Source organism: Heterocephalus glaber, unplaced genomic scaffold (genome assembly GCF_053883595.1).
Source record: "Heterocephalus glaber isolate CG9 unplaced genomic scaffold, H.glaber_assembly_v1.0 deba00001498, whole genome shotgun sequence".
NCBI classification, from domain to species: Eukaryota; Metazoa; Chordata; class Mammalia; order Rodentia; family Bathyergidae; genus Heterocephalus; species Heterocephalus glaber.
Genome location: NW_028258321.1, coordinates 4784337 through 4807065, shown reverse-complemented (window position 1 = coordinate 4807065; position 22729 = coordinate 4784337). Strand labels below are relative to the sequence as shown.

The 22729-nt window shown below is 45.3% G+C and overlaps 1 protein-coding gene across 6 annotated transcripts in view; it reads right to left on the bottom strand.

Annotated features, from left to right (window-relative positions):
* Positions 1–14368, bottom strand: part of Stn1 (STN1 subunit of CST complex) — a 44178-nt gene extending 29810 nt beyond the window's left edge. For 3 of the 6 annotated variants that reach the window (XM_087185852.1, XM_004866493.3, XM_087185853.1), the window contains exons 1-4: positions 14277–14368; positions 13756–13951; positions 6760–6855; positions 1879–1947 (exon numbers count right to left, since the gene is read on the bottom strand). In XM_087185852.1, coding sequence (XP_087041978.1) covers positions 1879–1947; positions 6760–6855; positions 13756–13906 — 316 coding nt within the window. In that variant the 5' untranslated portion in view covers positions 13907–13951; positions 14277–14368. The other 3 variants (XM_087185850.1, XM_087185849.1, XM_004866492.3) reach the window with 3 other exon arrangements.
* Positions 14369–22729: the final 8361 nt, after the last annotated feature.

Below are 22729 nucleotides of genomic sequence, written 5' to 3'. Positions count from 1 at the left end.
TTCTTAGCTTCACTTATAAGCTAAGTCCACACGGTACATTTAATGTGACATTTGTAAGAGTGAACATTATATTCTTATACTTTGACTGGAACAGGATTTTGGCTTTGACTAAATTTTGTTTAAAAATTTTTGTCTCCATTGGCCGGCCACTTTTCAATGGCAAGCTTGTAAACGTTGGGCAATTACATGAAAAGGAAAGAATGGGCAAGTGGGGAGCAATTTAAAAGCATCATTCATGTGTAACAAGATGATAATCACATGCAGGCTTTTTTCTGATATTCTTACCCTCTCTTCATATTTGCAAAGTAACTTCAAATTAAGGCTTCCCTCTGCGATTGTTACTGATCCATCTACTTACTGACATTTAAAAAAATCTTACTCTCGGTATTAATGGCCATTTCATTGATCTAAAAAAATTACTAAGTATAAGAATTATATAATTTTCCTGATGTCATTTCTTAAAAAAAAAGTGAATTGGGAAAACTCTGAAAACGAATCTGAAACAGAGGCCGACAAAGCATGGCCCTGGACCAGGCCCATTCAACGCCTATCTTTCTGAATAACGCTCTTCTGGGACACAGCCAGGCCCATTCGTTGAGGCCACCTATGCCTGCTTCTGCGTTTGGTGCCCGTGTTCAATCGTGGAGACGCTGACCACAAGTTTCTAGAGCGGCAGTGGCGAACTTATGGCACGCGAGCCGCTGCAGGCGCGCAGGCCGTGTCTGTCGGCATGCAAGCCAGGTTGCCCCAGCAGCTGAGCATCGGATGACAGTTGTTTTTTCAAAACTAAACCCTGAGTATTCAGGTTTAATTGCAGTATTGGCACTTTGTGATAAATAAGTGGGTTTTGGGTTGCAATTTAGGCACTTTGTCTCTAAAAGGTTCACCATCGCTGTTCTAGAGGTTCAAGTCCAAAACCAGGCAGCCGTACTGGTTTGTGGTGAGTGTAGGAGCAAGCATACATGGAGCCAGGAGGCAAACAGAGTCAGGGGCCTGAGAATCACAGCCCCTGAGGGCGCTGCCTCCAGAGACCTAAGGACCCCCAACTAGGCCCTGCCTCTTAACTGGGCACAGCACCTCCCAATACTGCCACCCTGAGGAACCGGCCTTTACAGGTGACCGCTGGGGCACATTCATCCCAACCACAGCACCAGCACAGTGGCCTTGACTCAGTACCCCACATGCATGACGCCAGGCTGCATGCTTTATAAAGCAGGAAAAGTGAGGCGCCAATTCCTGCAGCTTTTCTAGAGTCAAAAGCGATCACCAGTGTCACACAATACTTTTTAAATAGGATGAACCAAACTTTAAAGACTACCCAAGAGGGTAGGGGTTGTAGCTCAGCGGTAGAGTGCTTCCTAGCATGCACCAGTACCACAAAACAAACAAAAAGAGTACTCAGGAATTATTAAAATGCATTTAAGTAACTCCAAATGTTGCTTCAGTTATAGTCAATGGGATCAATATACAATTTTAAAGTTCTTTTGCAGTTTATCTTACTTAATGGCTAGCTTCCAAAGGAATCCCATCCTAACAATCTCAGAAGTCCTGGAATTCATCTTAACATATTAGAAATTCAGAAAATCTGGACCACAGCTGCAGAGAGGCTAGTGGGAAAAGCAGTCTCAAAATTCTGGTCAAGGGTTATGACCAGGAAGAAATGAGCACCGAAGAGGTGGGAGAAAGAGAAGCAACTGCACATTACCCGCCCTGGTGCCAGTTTTCAGAGCAGCCCAATCTCTGAGTACTGTGTTCCAAGTCCCTCACTGCACATCACTGGAGGGTGAAAGTGAAAATTCAGCCTGTAGCTGCTCTGATGAGTCACCTTGAAATCTATTGGTTAGCTGAAGAGCAAAGGAATGTGGCTAACAGAATTACCTGGGGAAGTCTCAGTATTGCTCAGCTTTTTCCAGCAGATGCAGTTTATAACTCCTGTGCTATCATCCACTGCAAGAGAAGCACAGAAGGGTAGAAGAGATCCAGGCATAGCTGGTGAGTTCACATGTCATTATTACACTCAGGCACACTGAAAAATGACGTTTTTCTTTCTTTTTTGGGGGTACCGGGGATTGAACTCAGGACCTTGCACTTGCAAGGCATGCGGCGGCACCACTGAACTAAATCCCCAGCCCCAAAATGACGTTTTTCCAAAGCTTAGATGGGGAAAGCCCTTATCAAGGTCCTCCATCTTTAAAATTCAATCTCTCCCCACATGCCAGTATGGCCTGCACACATGTGAGCGGAGTATACGTGCCCAACACTTCCTTACCCTACCTGGACAGTACTAGTGGCCTCATCTACACCCCTCTACCAGAAGTGGTGTCCTCGGGAAGTCGTGTTCGGAGATCTCAAGGACTGCCCACACACAAACTCAGCCTTTCTCTCCCACCCTGGACCAAGACAGCATCACACAGTCTGTGGTCGAGGGCACCAGCACCCAGGGCACAGCCTCCTGTCACCACTTCTCTTTCTCTAGCTGCTGGTGACTCAACACAAAGTGTCTCAGGTTGTTTGGCTAGGGCTTCTCTCTGCAAAGGGCTTCTGCTCAGTCATTACCCCTGCAGGGGACGCAAGGGGAGCCAAGCCTGTCACAGAAGGACACTGTTTTATTTTCATAATAGAAAATAATTATATCCTGGCCACAAAAACGGTACTGGTTCAGCTTATTTTATTTCTAGTACAAAACAAGACAAACAATTCCCATAGTACCTATAGAAGAATTTGGAGATTTTCTCTTTGCCTAATTTCTGACAGATTCAGAATCAAGGTTACTAAGCACAGGCTAGTGGGCCTCATAATTAAAAGAAGAAATTGAGTAGACTGTTGTAAAATCACACATAATGTAGAAGAAATATAAGGTCAAAATATTTTATTGCTGGTTTGAATCTATGTTGAAAGAAAAAGTCAAGAATACTTAAAATAAATTCTAGATGTGTTTCATTATATTAAATGGGTGAACTTAAGGGCCGGGGATTTATCTCAGTGGATCCACCACCTGCCCCACAAACACAAGGACCTGAGTTTGATCCCTGGTACCAAAAAAAAAAAAAAAAAAAAAAAAAAAAAAAAAATATATATATATATATATATATATATATATATATATATAAACTTAAGAAAATATGGATTAATACTTCAGGCCTTTGGTTGGTGGGGAGAGACTGCTTTAAGCAAAACCAAAAAAGAGAACTTGGTTTTTAAGTCTGACATGGTTGCTGATCTAAAAACTAATAATGGATAGCAATTTTCTAAATGATGGGGCCAGTGTCTTAATAGATTGAGAGCTCATTACAATTTGTTTGCTTGTTTGTTTTTTGGTACCAGGGCTTGAACTCGGGACCTTGCGCTTGCGACGGAACCAGTGAGCTAAATCCCTGCCCCTAGCTCATTCTAATTTAATAAGAAAAAGACCAAGCTACAAGAGAAACAGTGGCAAAGAAAAAGAATATGCAATTAATGAAAGACATAAGCACGACCAATAAATATGTCAGTATGCTAAATTCACCATTTACCATGAAAAAAGAGCCAGTTTGAATAATTTCTCAACTATTAGATACTGATATTCATATGTTATGAGTGGAAGTTTAAATCAGTACTAAAATTCTAAAAAGCAAGTCTAAAAACATGCATCAAATTTTGAAATGTATATATCCTTTGACCTAGCAATTGCTTCCAATAAATTACTCTGAGGAGAAAAACAGAGTAAGTATGTAGATACAGATACCTCCTATAAGGCTGTTCACTTTGGTACTGTTTATAACACTTAAAATTGTAAATAACCTAAATATATGGAATTGATTAAATAAGTTACAATAACAGTATATGAGAATAAAGCATTACAACGAAGATCTACACTCACTTTTGTTAAAAGATATAGGTGCCCGGGCCAGGGATTTAGCTCAGTGGTTCTGTCACCTGCCTTGCAAGCACAAGGACCCAAGTTCGATCCCTGGTACCAAAAAAAAAAAAAAGATATAGGTGCCTTACTGTGAAACAGAAATTTTATATATTTTAGAAGTCTTACATATAATTTATGTAAAACAAACAGTAAATTGTAACATAAATGATTTTTTTCTGGTACTGGGGATCAAACTCAGGACCTTGTGCTTGCCAGGCAGGCGCGGTGCCACTGAGCTACATCCCCAGCCTTGTAACATAAATGATTTTATTTCTTTTCTTTTCTTTTTTGATACTGGGGATCGAACTCGGGTTCTTGTGCTTGTGGGGCAGGCAGCGGCACCACTGAGCTAAATCCCCTGCCCCATAAATGATTTTAAAACATTGGGTGCTAATAGTATCTTTTGGAATATGGGAAAAGAACCCCACATTCATTGTATGCGTTGACTGTCTTATTTTAAATATAAAGAAGACAGGACATATGTATAGTAGCACTAAGGAAATAAGGCATTTCTATATTTCTTAAATATTAGCACATTAGGAATATCAGGAACAATGTTCACCCAAACAAGGACATTGTGTTTATCCGATTTATCGCATTTCACATGACTTGTATGTATATCATTAACACTTTTTTAGTTTTAAATTTTCTTTTATAGTGAGTATGACTTAAGGAAGCAAACAGTAAGGACATGTGGGTTTAAAGATGGTATGACATGGGGCCGGGGATTTAGCTCAGTGGTTCTGCCGCCTGCCTTGCAAGCAGAAGGATCCGAGTTTGAGCCCCGGTACCAAAAAAAAAAAAAAAAAAAAAAAAAGACGGTATGACATATCTAGGCGCACAACTTCTCCGGTTAATTGAAAATCTTGATTTATGATGGAAAGAAAAAAAAAACCTGAGTAGGTGAACATCTGTCCTAGGAAACGTGAGCTTTCTGGTCTTGGCCTGAGCCTCCCAAATCTGCAGCCCGAGTTTGTGTTGCTGCCAGGTGCTCTGTGCACTGCGGGCACTGCCACCAAACCCCAGCTTCCCTGGTTTGCAACCTCTCCCGGCAGCCCCTGCGTCAGGGTCCCGAGCAGGGTGGTGCTGTGGGCAGATGCACCCCCCAGCACGGGCCTGTGGTGAAACGGGCAGCAGGGTGTGGCTGCCTGGAAGGTGGGCTAAGAGCCACGCTGGGCCCAAAGACAGACGGCAGGGACAGAAGCGGCTCTCCGCTTGAGCAGGCCAGGTGAGAATGAGTCACAAAAGCACTTCTGCTCTCGATTACTTCCACATTCAGATGTCTGTTTTTGTGCAGCCCACAGATGTGGCGGGCTGTTGGCCCCCACCCAGGCTTCTTGGGAAGAGTCAAGCACGCAGCCTTAATCTTTCCATAATGGGAAGAGGGTGTAAGAAATGCTCTGTTAGGTCACAGGCTAATTTTGGCCTGGTTCTAGAGCCAGGACTGAGGTTTTCAACAGTCTCATTTATTTCATCTGAAAAGCAGAAAACTAAAAACCAGATCCAGATGATGTGGGGCTGGGGGTCTGGACGGGCAAGGGGATGGAAGGAGAGAGAAATCTCTTATGTGTACACTGCAGAGCACACAGAAGACTGGACTCACACACCCTCATCACTGGAGCCCTAAGCAAGTCACTGAGCTTTAGCTTTCCCGTCTCCGAAATGGGAATAATTTGTCCTATTTCAGAAGATTAGGGGGAAGATAAGGTGGATGATGACTATAAAGGTGCTTTGTAAACTGAAGGACACTATTATTTTATCACTAAAAGGCAGGGAGGAAGTGCTTTATTGTACTGCAGGCAATGCACTCGGCCACAGCTGGGTATGCCCACATTGAGAAAAACAGGACCGACCCTTTGGTCAAACAAAGCAGAGAAGAGATTCAGTGCATGCATGTCTGACAACAAATTGATCTATTCCAGATTATGCACTGAGAAAAAGCAGAAGGCATGGGAGATCTCATCTCTCACATGTTATTTTATAAGCACAAGAAGTCATCGTCAGGAAAATGAACAAACGGAGAAGAATGCAATGCTGCTGTATCTATAATTATCAATGGTGCATAAACTGCCAAGGAAGTATTTTTGATCACTAAGTCTGATGCCTTCTATCTCCCTCCAGGTAGAGCAAGAATACAAATCCAAGGCAGCATCGCAAAAAGCAAGTGTCCATTTTGGCAAAGGTTTGGAATTCAAACTTCTTTCCCATCAAATACCTAACTTGGCCTCTTAACTAGGGAATCTTGAAGTTGCAAAAGGCAATATATTAAAATACTTACGTTCAGCTCAAAACATTCAAGAAGTACTACACTAAAATCACATTCTAGTAATTCGCTGGCCTCCAAAATATAGAAACCCTTTATATAGTTTCCATCATCATAAGGGAAGGGAACTTTTCTGATTATGGATATTTATTGAGTACCAAAAAGCTTTTTAAAAAATTCTTCTGGATATAAATTTATTTTTCACACCTTTGTGTCTTCTGAAAGAGTCTACTTGGACATTAACCTGGCTCCTTCTTTGTAAAGGTATCATTATAACCAGATAGCCTCCTTTGCTATTTATAGCTGTGCCCACAGGGTCGGGTGTTCCCCCCTGTCGATCTGGTACCCTACACTGCTGTGTTTTAATTCTTCCACCTCCTGACTCCCCAGTGGTGGTCACTTCACGGTATCATCGGTATCACTCTACCTCTTGTCTCGTTTTACACAGTCCACATGCAGGGTTCCAAGAGGCCCCCGACAGAGGAATGTTCTTTGTGAGGTCCCCAGCAGCTCTGAAAGGCCGGGCTGTGTAAAATCCAACCTTTAGTTACATGGGGACTTTCTACCACAACTCAATTCCGGATACAATTGCTCTTACCTCCGTAACTGTAGAAAGCATCTCTTTCTCTCACTCCAATGACGGTTCCCAGGATGTCTATTTGTTTTATTGGATGCCCATTATACAAAAAGATACCTGAAATTTTTAAAAAGCAAAGTTACAGGTGATTAATTTTTTGCTTCATTAAATATCTTTTGGGGTGGTGCAGCAGATGTGGAAAGTGGAGGCAGGCTGCTGGCTGCAGTCCCAGTCCTAAGAAAGAGCCCTCACAGGTGGCACGCTCCAGGAAATCCAGGTCTCCTCCTCGAGAGTCATGCAGAAAGCCTGGTTTTCGGCAAGGTTTTGCTAGTGCAGAAACAGGAAAACTAGTGCAAGATTGATGAACTGGCTTTCTACCTGTGGGTGTGAAATGCACCTCCAAGGAGAACACTCACAAGCCTGAAAACAGTCATCACATGATGGGACCGACACAGGACAGGAAAGAGAAAGGAGACCCTGAGAATGCCTTCTGACTTTTTAACAGTGCTTTCCTAAGTAGCGAGTCATCATTTCTATGAACTGGTGAAAGCCCCGCCCCCTTTTCTTTGTTATATAGATATAACAATGATATGATATATAGTTCGCAAAATGCTACCCCTTGGGGCTGGCAGATTACAAGACAAAAACTTCTTTTTTAAAAGCTCTGTTTTCAAATGGGCAAGGTGACATAGGCCTGCAATCCCAGCACTCAGGAAACTGAGACAGGAGGCTCTCCATGAGTTCGAGGCCAGCCTGAGCTACACAGTACTCTGTCTCAAAACAAAACACTAAAACCAAACAAACAAAACCCCCTCTATCTTCAAAACTCAGAGTAGAGGCTCTGGGAGGCAAGTCCCTGCTACAGGAGAAATCTGAGAGGGAGCCTGCTACTGACACCGAAGAATTTTTCTGGCCTAGGGATGGGACCCAAGTGGAGGGACTCTGGGAGCCGAGTCTGAGTCTGACTCCGGCCCCTGCAGAGCCACCTGCCCCTGCCCTCCTCAATTGAGCTCCCTTGCTTCCACTTACGTGACAGTGCCACAGCCCTGTCCTGTCACCTGCCCCAAGGTACCCTAACGCCCCCTCCAGCCTCCCTGCTCCAGCGATGGCCAGACGCTTCCTGCGCAGGTACACACTTCTGAATGGCCACGTGGGTCATAAACAGAGGCCATGATCGCTTCGGGCACTTGCCTACCTCCTTTCCTCATCAGTCAGAGCCTGCTCAGAGCCTCCACACTCCAAGCCACGGGGAACCCGCGCCCTGAATGCCCAGGCTGGCCGCTGTGGATGATTCTCTTGTTCCGCCTGAGGACAGGAGGGCTGGGGATGAGTTGCTCACCACAGTCCCAGGTGCGGACAAGGGAGCCCTGAGCCTCAGTCTGCCGGGCAGACAGGGAGAGTGAGACGGCGGGAGGAAAGGAAGCACACCAATCAGGCCTTGGCACTGTGTGGAACCACGCTTCTCAAGAGGACTCTGCGCAACCAGGGGCCATGAGCTGAATATGGAAAGGCCACGGAAGGGCAGGGACAGGGGTCACTATGTCACCCCCAAAAAGAGAGTCGCCCCCATCCAGGAACTGGGCCTAAATGGGAATCCACAGAAAACATATGAACTTCTAAGGCCTTTAAGATGGAAGAACAGCTGGCCCACAGGTGCTCTGCCTGGGCTGAGATTTTTGGAGAAGGCAGTGGGAGAGAAGACTGGACTAACAGTACAGGCAGTGACATCTCCAAGTCACCTACAAACTCTGTACCTTGCAGAAATGAAAACAATAGCTGGACATGGTGGCCCATGCCTATAATCCCAGCACTCAGGAGCCTGAGGCAGGAGGATCGCCACAAGTTTGAGGCCAGCCTGGACTATGTAGTGAGTTAAGACCAGCCTAGACCACACAGTGAGACCCTGTCTCAAACAAACAACAAATAAATACAAACAAACAATGAACAGGTATTCAATTGAGGACACAGGAAACTTCCTTAGAAAAAGGACTCACTTGAGTCCTATAAACTTCCACTCCACAGTTTGCCTTCGAGGGCAGACATGGTCACTCAAGGACACAAGGAAATCCTTCCAATCCCAAGACACAACATCTTAAATGCATCACTAAGCAAGAGAAGACAACTGCAGCAGAAAATTAACACAGGGTGTGAATGTGAAATCTCCATGGAAACTGATGGAGGAGGAAATGCATTACTTACAAATGCAGCAGAAATGTTTCACAGTACATGGAAACAAGCACGGAGCGAGTGAGATTCTCAGTGTCTACAAAAGGACAGCCGAAGAAGATATGGAGAAGAATTAGCAACCACTTCCTTCCATCAGAGTGAGCTTTTTCCTTTGAGAAGAGAGCTCCAGGGAGTTGGACAGAAGTGCTATGGATCCAGAGAAAGGTACACAGGCTAAGTAAGAAAAGACAGTGATCACCAAGATAGGTTATATGTGCTACCAGTAAAAATACACTAAAAAGAAAATGATCACCATAGACAAGTACTAGCAAGTTCATGTGGCAGCCTTTCCCAAGGGGCCTCTGCTCCTGCTGTTCCCACGTAGCCCACAGAGGCCTGTATGTACCAGGGGATCCTCAGACCCCCAGGCCCCCAGGAGGAGGGGGCACCGCTGCGAGGGATCAGGGCCCAGGCTCACAGGCAGCTTTAAACAGCTGACCTTGAACACCCACAACCACAGCAAGACATCTGCCTGTTATCTCTCTTTAAAAGTACAGTACTTTTGACGGCTCTCCTTTCCAGTTTAGTTGCTATTATTTTACTGATGCTATAATTGCTCTCATTGAAATTTGATAGCAAAAAAATGCCTAAGACAGTATTTTCAAACATAGATCATTATTAATACAATTCTTATGAAGACAGTCATCCCGGATGTTCATGGGGGATTGGTTCCAGAACCTTCTGTTGATATAAAAATCTGAGGATGCTCAAGTCCTTATAGAAAATAGCCATTATTATTTGCACATAACCTACCCATGCCCGCCAATACTTTAAATCATTACTTATAACACTCATACAATACAAATGCTCTGTAAGTAGTTACTGTACTATACTGTTTAGGGAATAAGAAGAAAAAGGCTGTACATACTCAGTACAGACACAAACTTTTCCCCAAATATTACTGACCAAGATTGGTTGTGCCTGTGGACAAGGAACGTATGGATATGGAAGGCGAGCTGTATGGTACATCTACTTCACTGTATTTGGTAGGAAGAGAGTGTAAGGATTGTACACTGGTCTAAGAATATGAGATAGTTATTGTGGTATCAGGACGTAAATTTTTTAGTTTTCTTCGATGGTTCCTGGCTTATAACTCTCCTCAATGCAGGTATAGAAACTAATTCTGCTACCTTTAGGTGGCCACAAAGAAACTCTTGGACCTATCCTGCTCAAGAGTAGGCCATAAGACCTTCCTCATTCCAGAGGGGTCCTCCTGCCCCACACCCGGGAGAAGGAACACTTCAAAGAGGCCACGAAGAATGTGGACAGGCAGACAGTCTATGGCCATAACACCCTGAACACGCCTGATCTCGTCTGACCTCGGAAGCTAAGCAGAGTCAGGCCTGGTTAGTACTTGGATGGGAGAATCTGGACAGGCAGGTCTTGCTTGCTGGGTTATCTTCAGTTTCTTAGCAGTGGATCCCAGGCATTTTGTCCAACTATATTTCAACACAGCTGTCCATACTTCCATCATGACCATGCAATGAAGTCTCCGTAAACCCCAAAAGGTGGGGTTGAGAGCTTCCAGGAGGGCAGGACACACCTGGGGAGGGCATGGTGGCTCGGCGCCACTTCTCCCTCAGCTTCCTAGCCATCTGTCTATCAGTAGCCTCTGTAATGCCCTCCGAGATAAACTGGTAAACATGTTTCCTTCAGTCACATCAGCTGCCCATTTGCGGGAACCCTGATTTACCACCAGACAGTCAGAAGCACAGTGAAAACAACCCAGGGCTTCCAACTGGCATCAGAAGTGGCGTCTTGGGAAAAGCCCTCAACCTGTGGGACCTGACACCATCTCCAGGTAGACGGTGTCAAAACTGACCTGGATTAGAGGACGCCCAGTTGGAATCCACTGCAGAACTGACTGCTTCCTTGCTGGTGGGGGAGACCACCTTATACCTTCTGGGGTCACAGATTTCTGTGCTGTTTGCGATGTAAGAGCTGGGCAAAACAAGATAGTTCGTTTCCAAACACAGAGATATTTTTTAATCAAAATGTAACATGTGAAGACCTTTAAAACAAAGACCACTTCTGTGTTTTATGAATTATTGGTTTTTTTTAATACAAAAAGCAAAACCTGTAAATAACATAAATATCATCACCCCTACAGTCAAACCTGAAAAAATTTTTATTAGTTAAACCCTAAATTCATGTTTAGGGACATGACTTTTTTTTTTTGGTCCTGGAGATCGAACTCGGGTCCTTGCACCTGCACAGCAGGCGGTGAAACCACTGAGCTAAATCCCCGGCCGGGACATGACATTTTTGCAGTCATCTCCCAGTGCAATTCTAATGCTAAATTCCCGCTTAAATTGCATAGGTATAAGGCACAATCCCCCACGGAAGTGCCCTCACCTCAGTTACTAGCCCCAATTTTTGTGGGGATCCTCAGGCAACCTTCACTTTTGACCAACTGGCTGTCAATGTGGGGTTGCCATGACTCCCTCAGGTGTAACAATCTGCTAGAACACATGGTGCTATACTTGTAGTTCTGTGATGGAGGGAACAGATCGGGACCTGTGCGCTAAAGGAAGAGACGGCATAAGGCAAGGTCTGGGGCATCCAAATGTGAAGCTCCATGTCCTCAGACACATCATCCTCCGACCGATGAGGAACTCACCCGGCCTCCCTGCCCAGTTTTTATTGGGGTTTCCTAATGTAGGCATGATTGACTCACGGCTGTATGAATGAACTCCCTGAATCTCCAAGGGTTCACACTGATTCAGACTTGGGCCCAAATCCCAACCAATAGGAAGGCTGACCTTCAGTGTGGGCAGTTCCTATCTGAAACTGAGGGGTCCATACAAGGCACCTTAGGAGCATGGACTAATTACGGCTTCAGTGGTGAGCTGTCACAACAGAGACACTCCTACCCCTCGGGAAATTGCAAGGGTTCAGAGGTCACACCTCCCAGGACCGAGGACAATGTCAGGCAAATTCTTTATCATAGCAAACACTGGATTCATGTTTCGTCATTTTTTTGGCTAATCTTTATGGTTTTAGGATTTTTTTGTGTGATTGTTGTTTAAACATTTCTAAATTTTATGTAGTCACAAGTTTCCTTTGTGTGTGGCACGTGTGCAGGGATTGAACCTGAGGCGCTCTACCACTGAGCTACATCACTGGCCCTTTGAAAAATTCTGAGATAGGATCTTACTAAATGGCCCAGGCTGGCCTCAAATTTGCAATCCTCCTGCCTCAGCTTCTTAAATAGCTGGAATTATAGACATTCACTATCATGTCCAGCTACAAGTTTCCTCTTTATGGTAAACCAAACCAACAAAACAAAAACCTAGACAAGTGGTGTTCCCTACTCCTCTGATCCCTAGAATATAGTCTGAAGAAAATCACTAAAATTATGGTTGATATCTACATCAATCATAAGGTTTCCTTCAAAAAAAAAAAAGAAGAGAGAAGAGCACCAACACTAGTTTTCACTGGTTTGTTTTAGCACATCATAACACCCTCTGCCCCAGGAAGAGTTAAGCCCTGACACTTGCTTGTTCACCCACGGATCTTTAAGCATTTGGTGTGAATTAATTTCTTCCTGAGGAGATGAGCTATGAAGAATACCAGATTGTTGTGGAAAATGGAAAACTGGGGGAGGCTGGCTGCCTTCCAAGGAAAAAAACAGACCACGTCCAACAATAATGAGGAAATGAAGGTGTGGTGAAAAATCTGTACAAAAGGCTTCAGTGTAAGGTCACCCAAATATATTTGTATGTAACTGGAACCACACGAAACCTCACCTGAGTACAGCTGTGGGTACTTGAGATCCTACTTCTGACTCACACACAGCTTGGTATTCGGAAGGCTCACGGCCAGAAAGCTACCCTCAGAGTAAAGAATTTAAGCAAACACCTCTTATCTCTTATATAGCACAGTAAACACGTGAAGAGCTATCCACGGCTACTTGAATTATTCCAATCTACCCCAAATTACATTTGTTGTACTTTTGGGCATATCTTTTAGGTGCCTTCAGTAACTACTACTTTAATAAAAAAGGCTTTTTTTTTTTGAGACAGGGTCTCGCTATGTAGTTCAGACTGGCCTTGAATTCACTGTGTAGCCTAGGCTGGTCTTGAACTACAAGTGACCCTCGTGCCTCAGCCTTCCAGAGTGCTGGGATTATTGGGATCTCAGGCGTACGCCACTATGCCCCCGCTAAAAAAGATTTTATTTAACTTTAAATGTATAATGGCTTGTTCTTTCAATTGCTGTTTCTTTTTTGGCTTTTTGAGATAAGGTCTCACTATGTAGCCCAGCCTGGCCTGAAACTGGTGCTCTCACTGCCTCGAGCTACCCTGAACACATTGGGGTATCTATCAGCTCTGTACCACCAAGCTGCTCCTGTGGCTGTTTCCTGAGGGCCCAACCACGACATGCCAAGTGCTCTTGAAGGTGCTGCGGTCACACAGGTGAACAGGACAGCCCAGGTCCTTTCTCCCAGGGAGCTCGTATTATTTGGATTCTAAATCAGCAAAAAAGAAATCCTCACAAGATCAGGCATGGTTAAAGCCCGTTAGAGAAACCTAAGCTCTAGAAGTGAGCCACCTGATCCAGAGAGGGTAAAGGGCACAATGAGGGCGAGGAATGCCCCGTCCAGAGATCTTTCCAAGAGACCTAGAAAAACAACTGAGGGTTTTTCCATCTGCAAGACTTAAACACTAGTAAAAACCTTCCTCTGCAAGGCCCACAGCAGGGAAGGCCTCCTGATGGCCCCGGGGCGGGGCGGGCAGGCAGGGGGTGCGGAGCAGCACAGGTGACCGACCAGGCTGCCCGGCCACGTACCTGGAACTTGGTGGGATTCCTTCATGGCCAGGATATCCCTGATGTAGAGTTTCGCAAAGGCTACAAACACAGGATCCAAACCCCACAGGAGGGAAGGAGTCTCATCACACCGGCTAGATCCAGGCTGCATCAAGAGGCTGCACTGTGGCATCCACTTTAGCTAACCCTAAAGGCTCCGCTTCACTTAGTCAGGGACCTGTGTGAGACACAAAAATCAGGATGGTGGATGTTTAGTGGGGGTGACTTCCCCGGAAGTGCCAGCCTCGACACAGCCAAAGGACTTTTCACCCCGGAGCACCCTGAACCGCTTTCCTGAGCGGGTCCCGGAAGTCACCGGCGCCCTCGCGGCCACAGGTCAAGCTGGGGCACAGTGGGGGCCTATTGGTTTCCGGCTTTGCACCTCGGGGATGAGCCGCGCGCGCAACAAGGAAAGAGGAAATACAGGGACCGGCTGGCAGCCCCTCCCACCGCGCCCGCGTCCTGCCCCGCTAAGGAACCGACACCTCCAGCCCGTGACAGACCCTGCTCTGCCCGCTGCTTCCCAGCTTCCGGCCGCCGCGCCTCGCCGCGCCCCGCCCCCTCCGGCAGCGACCACGCCCACCCCGAATCCCCGGCCCATCCCTCCCCCGCCGCCGCGGCACCGCCCTACGCTTTCCGGTGGGCGGGGCCGAGTGACGTCACTGACCCGGATGCTGAAGCCCCGCCCCCCGCGGAGGGCCTCTCCCGGGGGCGGGGCTCTGCTTCTCGTGTCCTGCCACCCAAACCCAGCCTTCCACGTGGCGCTTTCCCACCACCCCTCGGTAGTGACGGAGTCCTCAAGCTAGTGGGATAGGGGCTGGGGATTTAGCTCAGTGGTTCTGCTGCCTGCCTTACAAGCACAAGGACCCGAGTTCAATGCCCAGTCCCCCCCGCCCCCCCCAAAAGATAGTGGGACAGGATCAGAATTTTTGTTTTGGTTCCTGATGTATGCGACGAACAACAAAAGAAGGCAGAGCCCAAAGCAGGCTCACATTGTGGATTTTTTTATGTGTTTATTCACTGCGGTTAAAGGATCCGCTGACCTACACGCGTTGGGACTCTGCAGGCTCATTTGGAGATAATTTCAGTGTCTAAATTTGAGCCCCTGAGTGGACGTGAGGCCTTGTCTGTGCCTGAGCCAGCCCCGCAAGATCACAGCAATACATTTTGACTCCTTCTCCGTCCATAGTCTGCAGTGCTGTGCTAGTCGTGCTCCCTTGCCGTAACTAGAGGTGGCGAGAGTTCTCCCTAATTTATAGGGTCTCTGACATGATGAGAGGAGTGCAGGTTACCCCAGCAGCCCGGTCCTGGGAGGCAGGTGGCTGCCAAAGAGGCACTTGCTAAACTATTTATCAGAGACAGAGCTTCAGGCAACTGGAATGGAAAATGTGTCATTAGAACCATGGCGTTCAATTACCTTCCTGGCCACTGAAGAAGCAAAAAACAGAGTCCTCGGTAAAATGCAGCCTCACCCAGATTCTACCTCAATGAAGAGTTGAGTATGTGGAGTTTAAGATCTAATTAAGAGAAGACACCCTCTTTAATAGAAGGGAGGCTGTCCGGAAGGAAACACACCCAGTAGGACAGGTGCTCCCAGCTGGTCTGTCAGGCAGGGAGAGACAGGTTGGGTGGCATTTTCCTGACTGCACACATTCCCGAAAGGGTGGAACCCAAGAAGAAAATCGCTGGTCCGTGTATTCAGAGGCTGAGTTGACTTCAGGAGTGACTCTTAAAAGACTCTCGGGGTAGAATGGTGGAAATAAGAGCCCTTGGGGACTTCCAGCTCACTACCAGTCCGGGGCGGGCCACACGCAGTGCTGTCTGGAGAGAAGACTGCCCCTAATGTTGTATTTTTACAACGAATGGAGGACTCTTTGGAATCTAGGGGTGCTCCTTCGGATCTGAGCCCCAAACTTGAAGGAATAGATTGTAACTGGCATGTAACGTAAGAAGTGGGGCAGAATTCCCAGGTTGCAGAAGCATCTGGAAGAGTCTGAGAAGTCCTTATCCCTTCCGTTTCCAGCACTATAGACTTCAGAGTTCACAACCTGCTGCCTGGCCTGGACATTGCTCAGGGAAATCAGCAATGCTGCGGCTCCAGCTGGGACTCCACAGCACTGCAAAGCTGATATTCCAAAGCCCAGCAGGGCCGGGTATTTAGCTCAGTGGTTCCGCTGCCTGTCTTGCAAGCGCAAGGACCTGAGTTCGATACCCAGTACCAAAAAACAAAACAAACAAACCAAAACCCAACAGTTAACACACCACACTAGGAACCCTTCTTTGTGGCTTCTCATTGTGAAGTAACTTGGTTTCATAGACTTTTTCTTTTTGACAGAATAGACAATCCTTTCTAGAAAGTTAAGATTTTAGCAAATGCTTCTGGAAAAGGGGGAATCAAGGTGCATACCTTGCTCTCACGCCTCAAAGCTCAGACTATCTTGCTGTAAGTTTTTTTGACATCTTTACAGGTGGAATGGAGCTTGTCCACTTGCAAGTCAGGTTAGACATTCTGTTCAATGTTTATAATTGACGAAAACTCCTTCCTCGACCAAATGCTAACCGTGCTCCTCTGAGAGCCTCTTTTATTCTAGCCCTCAACCTTGGCCTATAAAAATTTGAACAAATGCTAACATACTTTCTGACAGCTCAAGGGCTCATCCTAGCCCCCCTTAAAATGCCTGTCTGAGGAAACTCCAGGCTGACAAAAGAATTGGCTATTCATCCCTGTCCACCTGCACACAGGGGCCTGCCTCCCAGACTCTGTGGGAGGGGAGGAGTCTGATTTCCAGAAGTGCTAGGTAGCAAACCTGGGTGTATTTCACATACACCGACCCCCTCTGCCACTTCTGTCATTTTTTACTTTCCTGACTGGAATCAAGGTCCCTTGCCATCCTCTCCTCTCATTCCCATTTTCTCTAAAAAAAAAAAAAAAGTTCCAGTTACCTCATGTCTTAGTTACTTTCTAATTGCTGGACAAAATAACCAAATACCTGATGCCCAAAACTTAAAGGGAGGAGAGGTTTATCTTGGCTTTCCTTTCAGTCCATACTTGGCTGGCCACAAGGCAGGACATCATGGCACAGGGGCATGGTGGAAGAGAGCTGCTCGCAGTGTGGTGGACAGGAAACAGAAACAACCAAGGGAGGAGCTAGGGAGGGAGATAACCCTTCCAGGTCAGGCCCCCACCAACCTGACTCTTCTGACCAAACCCAACTCCCTATCAGCGAGTCAGCTATAAGCCCCCATAATCTAATTACCTTTCAAAAGCCCTGACTGAGCTCAGGAAACTTTGGCAGGGGAGGATCTAGATATAAGCCATAACACCTAGAGTCTTTCCCCTACCATCAATAATTACTGAATAAAATGTTTTCACTGCTATATCTAATGTTCAGCTATGTTTATCTTTGATGTAACACAGACAGCGTGTCAACATTCTCATTATGCTATCACATTAAGGGGACCTTTGGCTACTTGGCATGCCTTGAGTTCTCTCTAAGCTATGGGAAAGCTCTCTCATTTCCTTGGAACCAAAAAAGTGTTGCATGTGGTAGATATTAAATAACAAGCAACAGGATAACTTTCGACTTCACAGTGTGTGGCCTGGATTACAGCTACTGTGTGAGCTTTGTCAGGTAAATAGAGGGGCCTCCTTAAATGAGCTAATACAGCATAAGTAATTGCTGGGACAAAATAAGCACTTAACACATAGGAAGCTGTTATGTCAAGGCATGTTTGTATGGAGGTGGGATTTAAGCTGGATTTTGAAGAAATAAATTCATTCATTCATGAAGCATACTTTAAAAACCCTTGTCAAGCACTGTACTAGACATGGGGAATAAGAAGGAGATAAGACATTGGGCTGGGATATAGCTCAGTGGTTCCAGCACCTGCCTTGCAAGTGCAAGGTCCCGAGTTCCATCCCAGGTACCAAAATTTAAAAAATAAATAAATAAATAAATAAATAAAAAGAAGGAGATAAGACAGATGGGGTTCCAGCCTTCATGGAGCTTCCATTTTGTTGAAGAAGGGGAAAAAATGATGAACAAAAATGAGTCCAATAAGTAAAAGTTGTTCTGGGTGATTTGAAGGAAATAAATGTATTACGATTTTTCCTAACAGGCTGTAAGATTTCATTTCATCAGGTGAGATGGAGTAACATTCGAGCTGAGAGCTGTGAGCGGAGAACCAGCCTGCTCAGTGGAAGGAAGCATTCCGGGAAGTACAGCCCAGATGAATGGAGGCAGCAGAGCCTTCCCTGGTCCAAGGAAGGGGGTGGGGGCAGTCGCTCGTGCAATTGGTGGCAGGCAGTAGGCTGATCCAGTGGACCTCGTAGGCCGTGAGAAGTTGGACTTTTATTCTCAGTCTCCTTATCCATAAAGAAGGGACACAGGAACAGGGCAAAGGCAGCACAAGTCATGTTTGTGTGCAGGCCAACACAGCAGCTTGGCTGGAGATGATGATTTTAGCTAGATTCCTAAAGGCCTGGAATAGCCTTCTATTTTTATTCCCTGTAAGCGATGGAGTGATGTTGATTATTGATCAGAAGAATGATTTAATGAACTAAAATATTGTAGAGATGTCTGCTACATCTGACAGACTATGGCAGGGAGTACAAAATGCAGGAGAAGTGTTCTCTATGCAATTAAATTCATCTTCCTAAAATTTGTGTCTTAGGGATAGTCACTCTAAGAATGGTGAAGAAACCAGAATAAGAAATATTGCTGGGCCTCACCTAATCACTTTTCCTCCTGTCCCTAAACAATTCCCCTGTCTGTCTCTCTGTCTCTCTCATTTCCTGGGCACATAAGCATGCATTTTTACTCTCCTGACGTGTCACCCAGCTCCTGGTTTAAGAAAATGGACTTTTGGGACATCCCCATCCCTGTAATTCCTGCCCTCTCTCTTACCATCTTGCTCCCCATTCAAAGCTAAACTCTGTGGAATAGTGTAGGCCTTCCCTGTCCATACTTCCCCAGGGTGAGTCTCCAATCTGATCCACCCTAACCTGGCTCACTTTCATCTCCAGCCAATCCCACTCCAGCCCGTCATTCCACTGAAACTGCTTTCCTAAGGTTAACATTTGCATTCAAATTCTCAAATGTGATGGATAATCTCCTTTCCTTATCATTCTTTATCACTTTTTTTCTGGCTTCCTAGCATTTGTTGTTAAGCTAATCATATTCTCTCCCTACCCCATCTTGGCTTCCTGAGATCACCTTTCTGGTTTCCCTTTTATCTTCTGCTCCTTGTCAGCATGCTTGTCTACAGCTTATCTTTTACACGTTGATGATCCCCAAGATCTAATCCTCTGCTTACATCTCCTAACCCTGCCCTCTCCTTCTTCACCTGGGTTATTGCTAAGATAAATGTCAGTTTCATTTCATATATTTTGAGCTTATTTGTTAAGTACTCATGTATTTCTAATTGTTATGTCTTCCTGATGTATTCACCCAGCATTATCAAATGTCTCCCTGTTATGTATCTAATATCCCCCCAAAGCCTCATGCAGTCATAGGTGGGGCTTTTCAGAGGTGGCTGGATCCAGGCTGTGTAATGTTGGAATCAAGGATGTGATGCTGGGATTGATTCACAGTGTGACACTAGGGTTAAGGGTGTGAGTGCTACCTTCCCTGAGGGTGGATAGATTGGATAAAATATGAGAGATAAAAAGAGGGTTGCAGTTGTTGCTTATTTCCTGTTGCTTGCTGCTTGTCAGTTGCTGCTTGCTGCTTTCTGCCTGCCATGGACTGTTTCTCCTCTGCAATGCCCCTCTGCCATGCCACCCTGCCTTGGAGCCAGCTAACTATGAACTGAAACTGTTATTGGGTAGTTTGCTTCTAAAAGTGACTCGCCAATGAAATGTTACTGGGTTCTGAGTTGCTTGCCTCTTTTTCTGGAGTTAGATTCCCTATTCTTCTAGTCTTGAACAAAGAATTGGGCAAAACAAGCAAAAAAAAAAAAGTCGCAAAGTTTGAGAAAATAAAAGCGAAGAGTGGGGGAGAAACTGGCTCTGCAGAGTGAGCTTGGGCTGAGTAAAGAGAAGGAGAGTAAAAGCAAAAACAAAAGTACACCCTGCATCTGGGAAACACAGTGTAGGCTATTGTGGAAAGTTATGGTAGCAAACACTTCTTGGCTTCGGTGTGCCCTTTATATTGTCCAAATCTCGACAAAACTTGTGTGAACTTCTCCTTGTGTGTCCTGAGAAGCAGTGCTGGGATCCTATGTCTTGCGCTGTTGCCGGTCTAGGCCATCCTATTGGAAACCTGTTGGAGTTCTCTCGAGAAGTCCACGAGCAGGGCTCTGGGAACCATCCTGCACATGTGTCCAGGATCTTTGTAATTAGCAGGTCGCACCTACTTTCCCAGCCAGCTTTGCCAGGCCCTAAAACCTCTACAAACCGTGAATCAAATAAACTTTTCCTCCTTTAACTGTGGGTGACCAGTATTTTGTCTCAGCAATGAGGAAAGTACCTAAGACACCACGGTTTTTGTTTGGAAGGCTACTTTGGTATTATTGTAACCACTCCAGCTCTCTAGTGATTATTGTACATGTAGATCATGTATACAAGCATACCTAGTTTTATTGTACTTTGCTTTATTGTGCTTCACAGATATCGTATTTTTTACAAACTGAAGGTTTATGGCAATGCTGCATCAAGTGAGTCTACCCACAGTAAAGAGGATCATTACCATTTTTTATCAATAAAGTATCTTTAATTAAAGTACATACAATAGTTTTTGTTTTTGTTTTGCAGTACTGGGAATAGAACCCAGAGCTCTATGCTTGCCACTTGCCAGTCCTTTTTAATTTTATTTTGAGACAGGGTCTTTCTAAACTGCCCAAACTAGCTTCAAACTTGTAATCCTCCTGCCTCTGCCTCTTGAGTAGCTGGGATGTGGTACCATACCTGACTATACATTGTTTTTGTTTTTTTTGGTACCGGGAATCGAACTCAGGTCCTTGTGCTTGCGGGGCAGGTGGTGGAACCACTGAGCTAAATCCCTGGCCCTGTACATTGTTTTTTAAGATATGCTGCATACTTGATAGACTACATTATTATAGACATAACTTTCACATGTACTTGGAAGTCAAAAAGCTCATGTGACTCACTTTATTACTTTCTTACGGTCTGGAACCAAACTTGTGATATCTCTAAGGTATGACTGTAGTTGGCTCTTGCCTTTTTAATCTAGTCTGATAATCTCTGCATTTTGAATAGGGTGTTTAGTCTGTTCACATTTAGCAGAATTATTGGTATAGTTGGGTTTGGCACTGTTCTATTTGTTTTCTACATGGCAACTATGTTTTTAATTCTTCTGTTCTTACTTGACTGCTTTCTTTTGTATTAAATATTTTAGGACAACATTTAAATTACTCTGATATTTTTGAAAAATTATTTTTAGGGATTTTAATATAGTAATATGCATCTTAATTTATTACATTCCATTTCATTAATACTGACTTAATTCCAACACAGAATTTGTTTCAATATCCCTCTATTCCTTCCCTCTTTCTTTTTGCTACTATTATTTGTCTTAGATCTACATACATTATAAACCTAACAATACAATATGATTGTTGCTTTATACATCTCATTCTTTTGAAAGAAATTACGAAATGACAAGAGAAACTGCTGTCCGTTTTTGTACAGCAGCCCATGTAGCGATCACTTCTGGCTCCTCATCTCTGCCTGGAGGCGTAGGTGCTCCAAATGGGACGAGCCCTGTGCTGGTGACTGGACCGTGGCTGGCGCTCAGCTTGCCCTGACCCGACAGAGTGGTTACAGCGACAGACCTGGGGGAGGTGGGGGAATGGGAGCAGGCTCCACTGCTCCTACCTGGAGTTCATTCAGGTTGTTATCCACCTTGGGTGTATTCTCAGAGTGCCAGGGTGGTTGTTCTGGTCCATTTTGTCCAGCTTTCCAGTTGCATTTGGTGGCATGATTTGCGGAACTTTTCTATGGCTGGAAATCTGTGATGACTGGGTTTTTAGTTCATAGCAGGCCCATTGGAGGAGGTAGCCCAAGAGTAAGGGTTGAAGGACTGAATAACAGACCAAGTGAGAAGGTGCCAGCTGAAAAAACAATTACTCAATGGCCCGTGCTGCCTTGTGCAGATGGGAGGAGATTCCTGTGTCCCCAGAAGGCAATGTGTGGACCGGGTGCAAGTCACTTCCCAGAACACCTTCTGGAAGCAGAAGTGACAGAGACTGCTGGGAGGGAGATGCCTCTTCCATTTCAACCAAGCAACTCCTCGTTCCTGCCCAAGTGGTTGCCTTTGACCAAAGGGGATCCAAGGGTTAGGGTGATGACCTCTTCTGGAAGAGGTAATGGACTGGGGTTCACCCTGAGGAAGAGAGAATGACTTTATCACGGAGAAAATGTGTGCCCAAGAGTCTGGGCCCTGTGCATGCGGGAGAGTTTTGCATCTAGTCCTTGAAAAGCCTGTGTCTTGCAGAAAGGGGAATGACGGTTGTCAGGACTTGGGGAGAGAGAGCAAGGGGGATTTTTTTTTTCTCCAGTCCTGGGGATTTAAACTGGGGCCTTTGCACTGAGCTACTTCTCCAGCCCTTTTTATTTTTTATTTGAGACAAGGTCTCCCTAAGTCACTAAGGAGCCCAGACTGGCCTCAAATTTGTAATCCTGCTGCCTTAGCCTCCCAGAGGGCTGGGGTACAAGTGTGTGCCACCACACCCCATAGGGATCTATTGTTTAATGGATAGTTCAGTTTTGCAAGATAGAGTTCTGGAGACGGATGATGGTGATGTTTGCACAATCATATGAATGTAACACCATGGAACTCTACTCTGAAAAATGGTTAAGATGCTACTTTTTCTTTTTTTGGTACTGGGGATCGAACTTGGGACCTTGTGCTTGCGAGGGAGGTGCGGTGCCGCTAAGCTAAATCCCTGGCCCTAAGATGCTACATTTTATGGTATGCATATTTTGCCATAATTT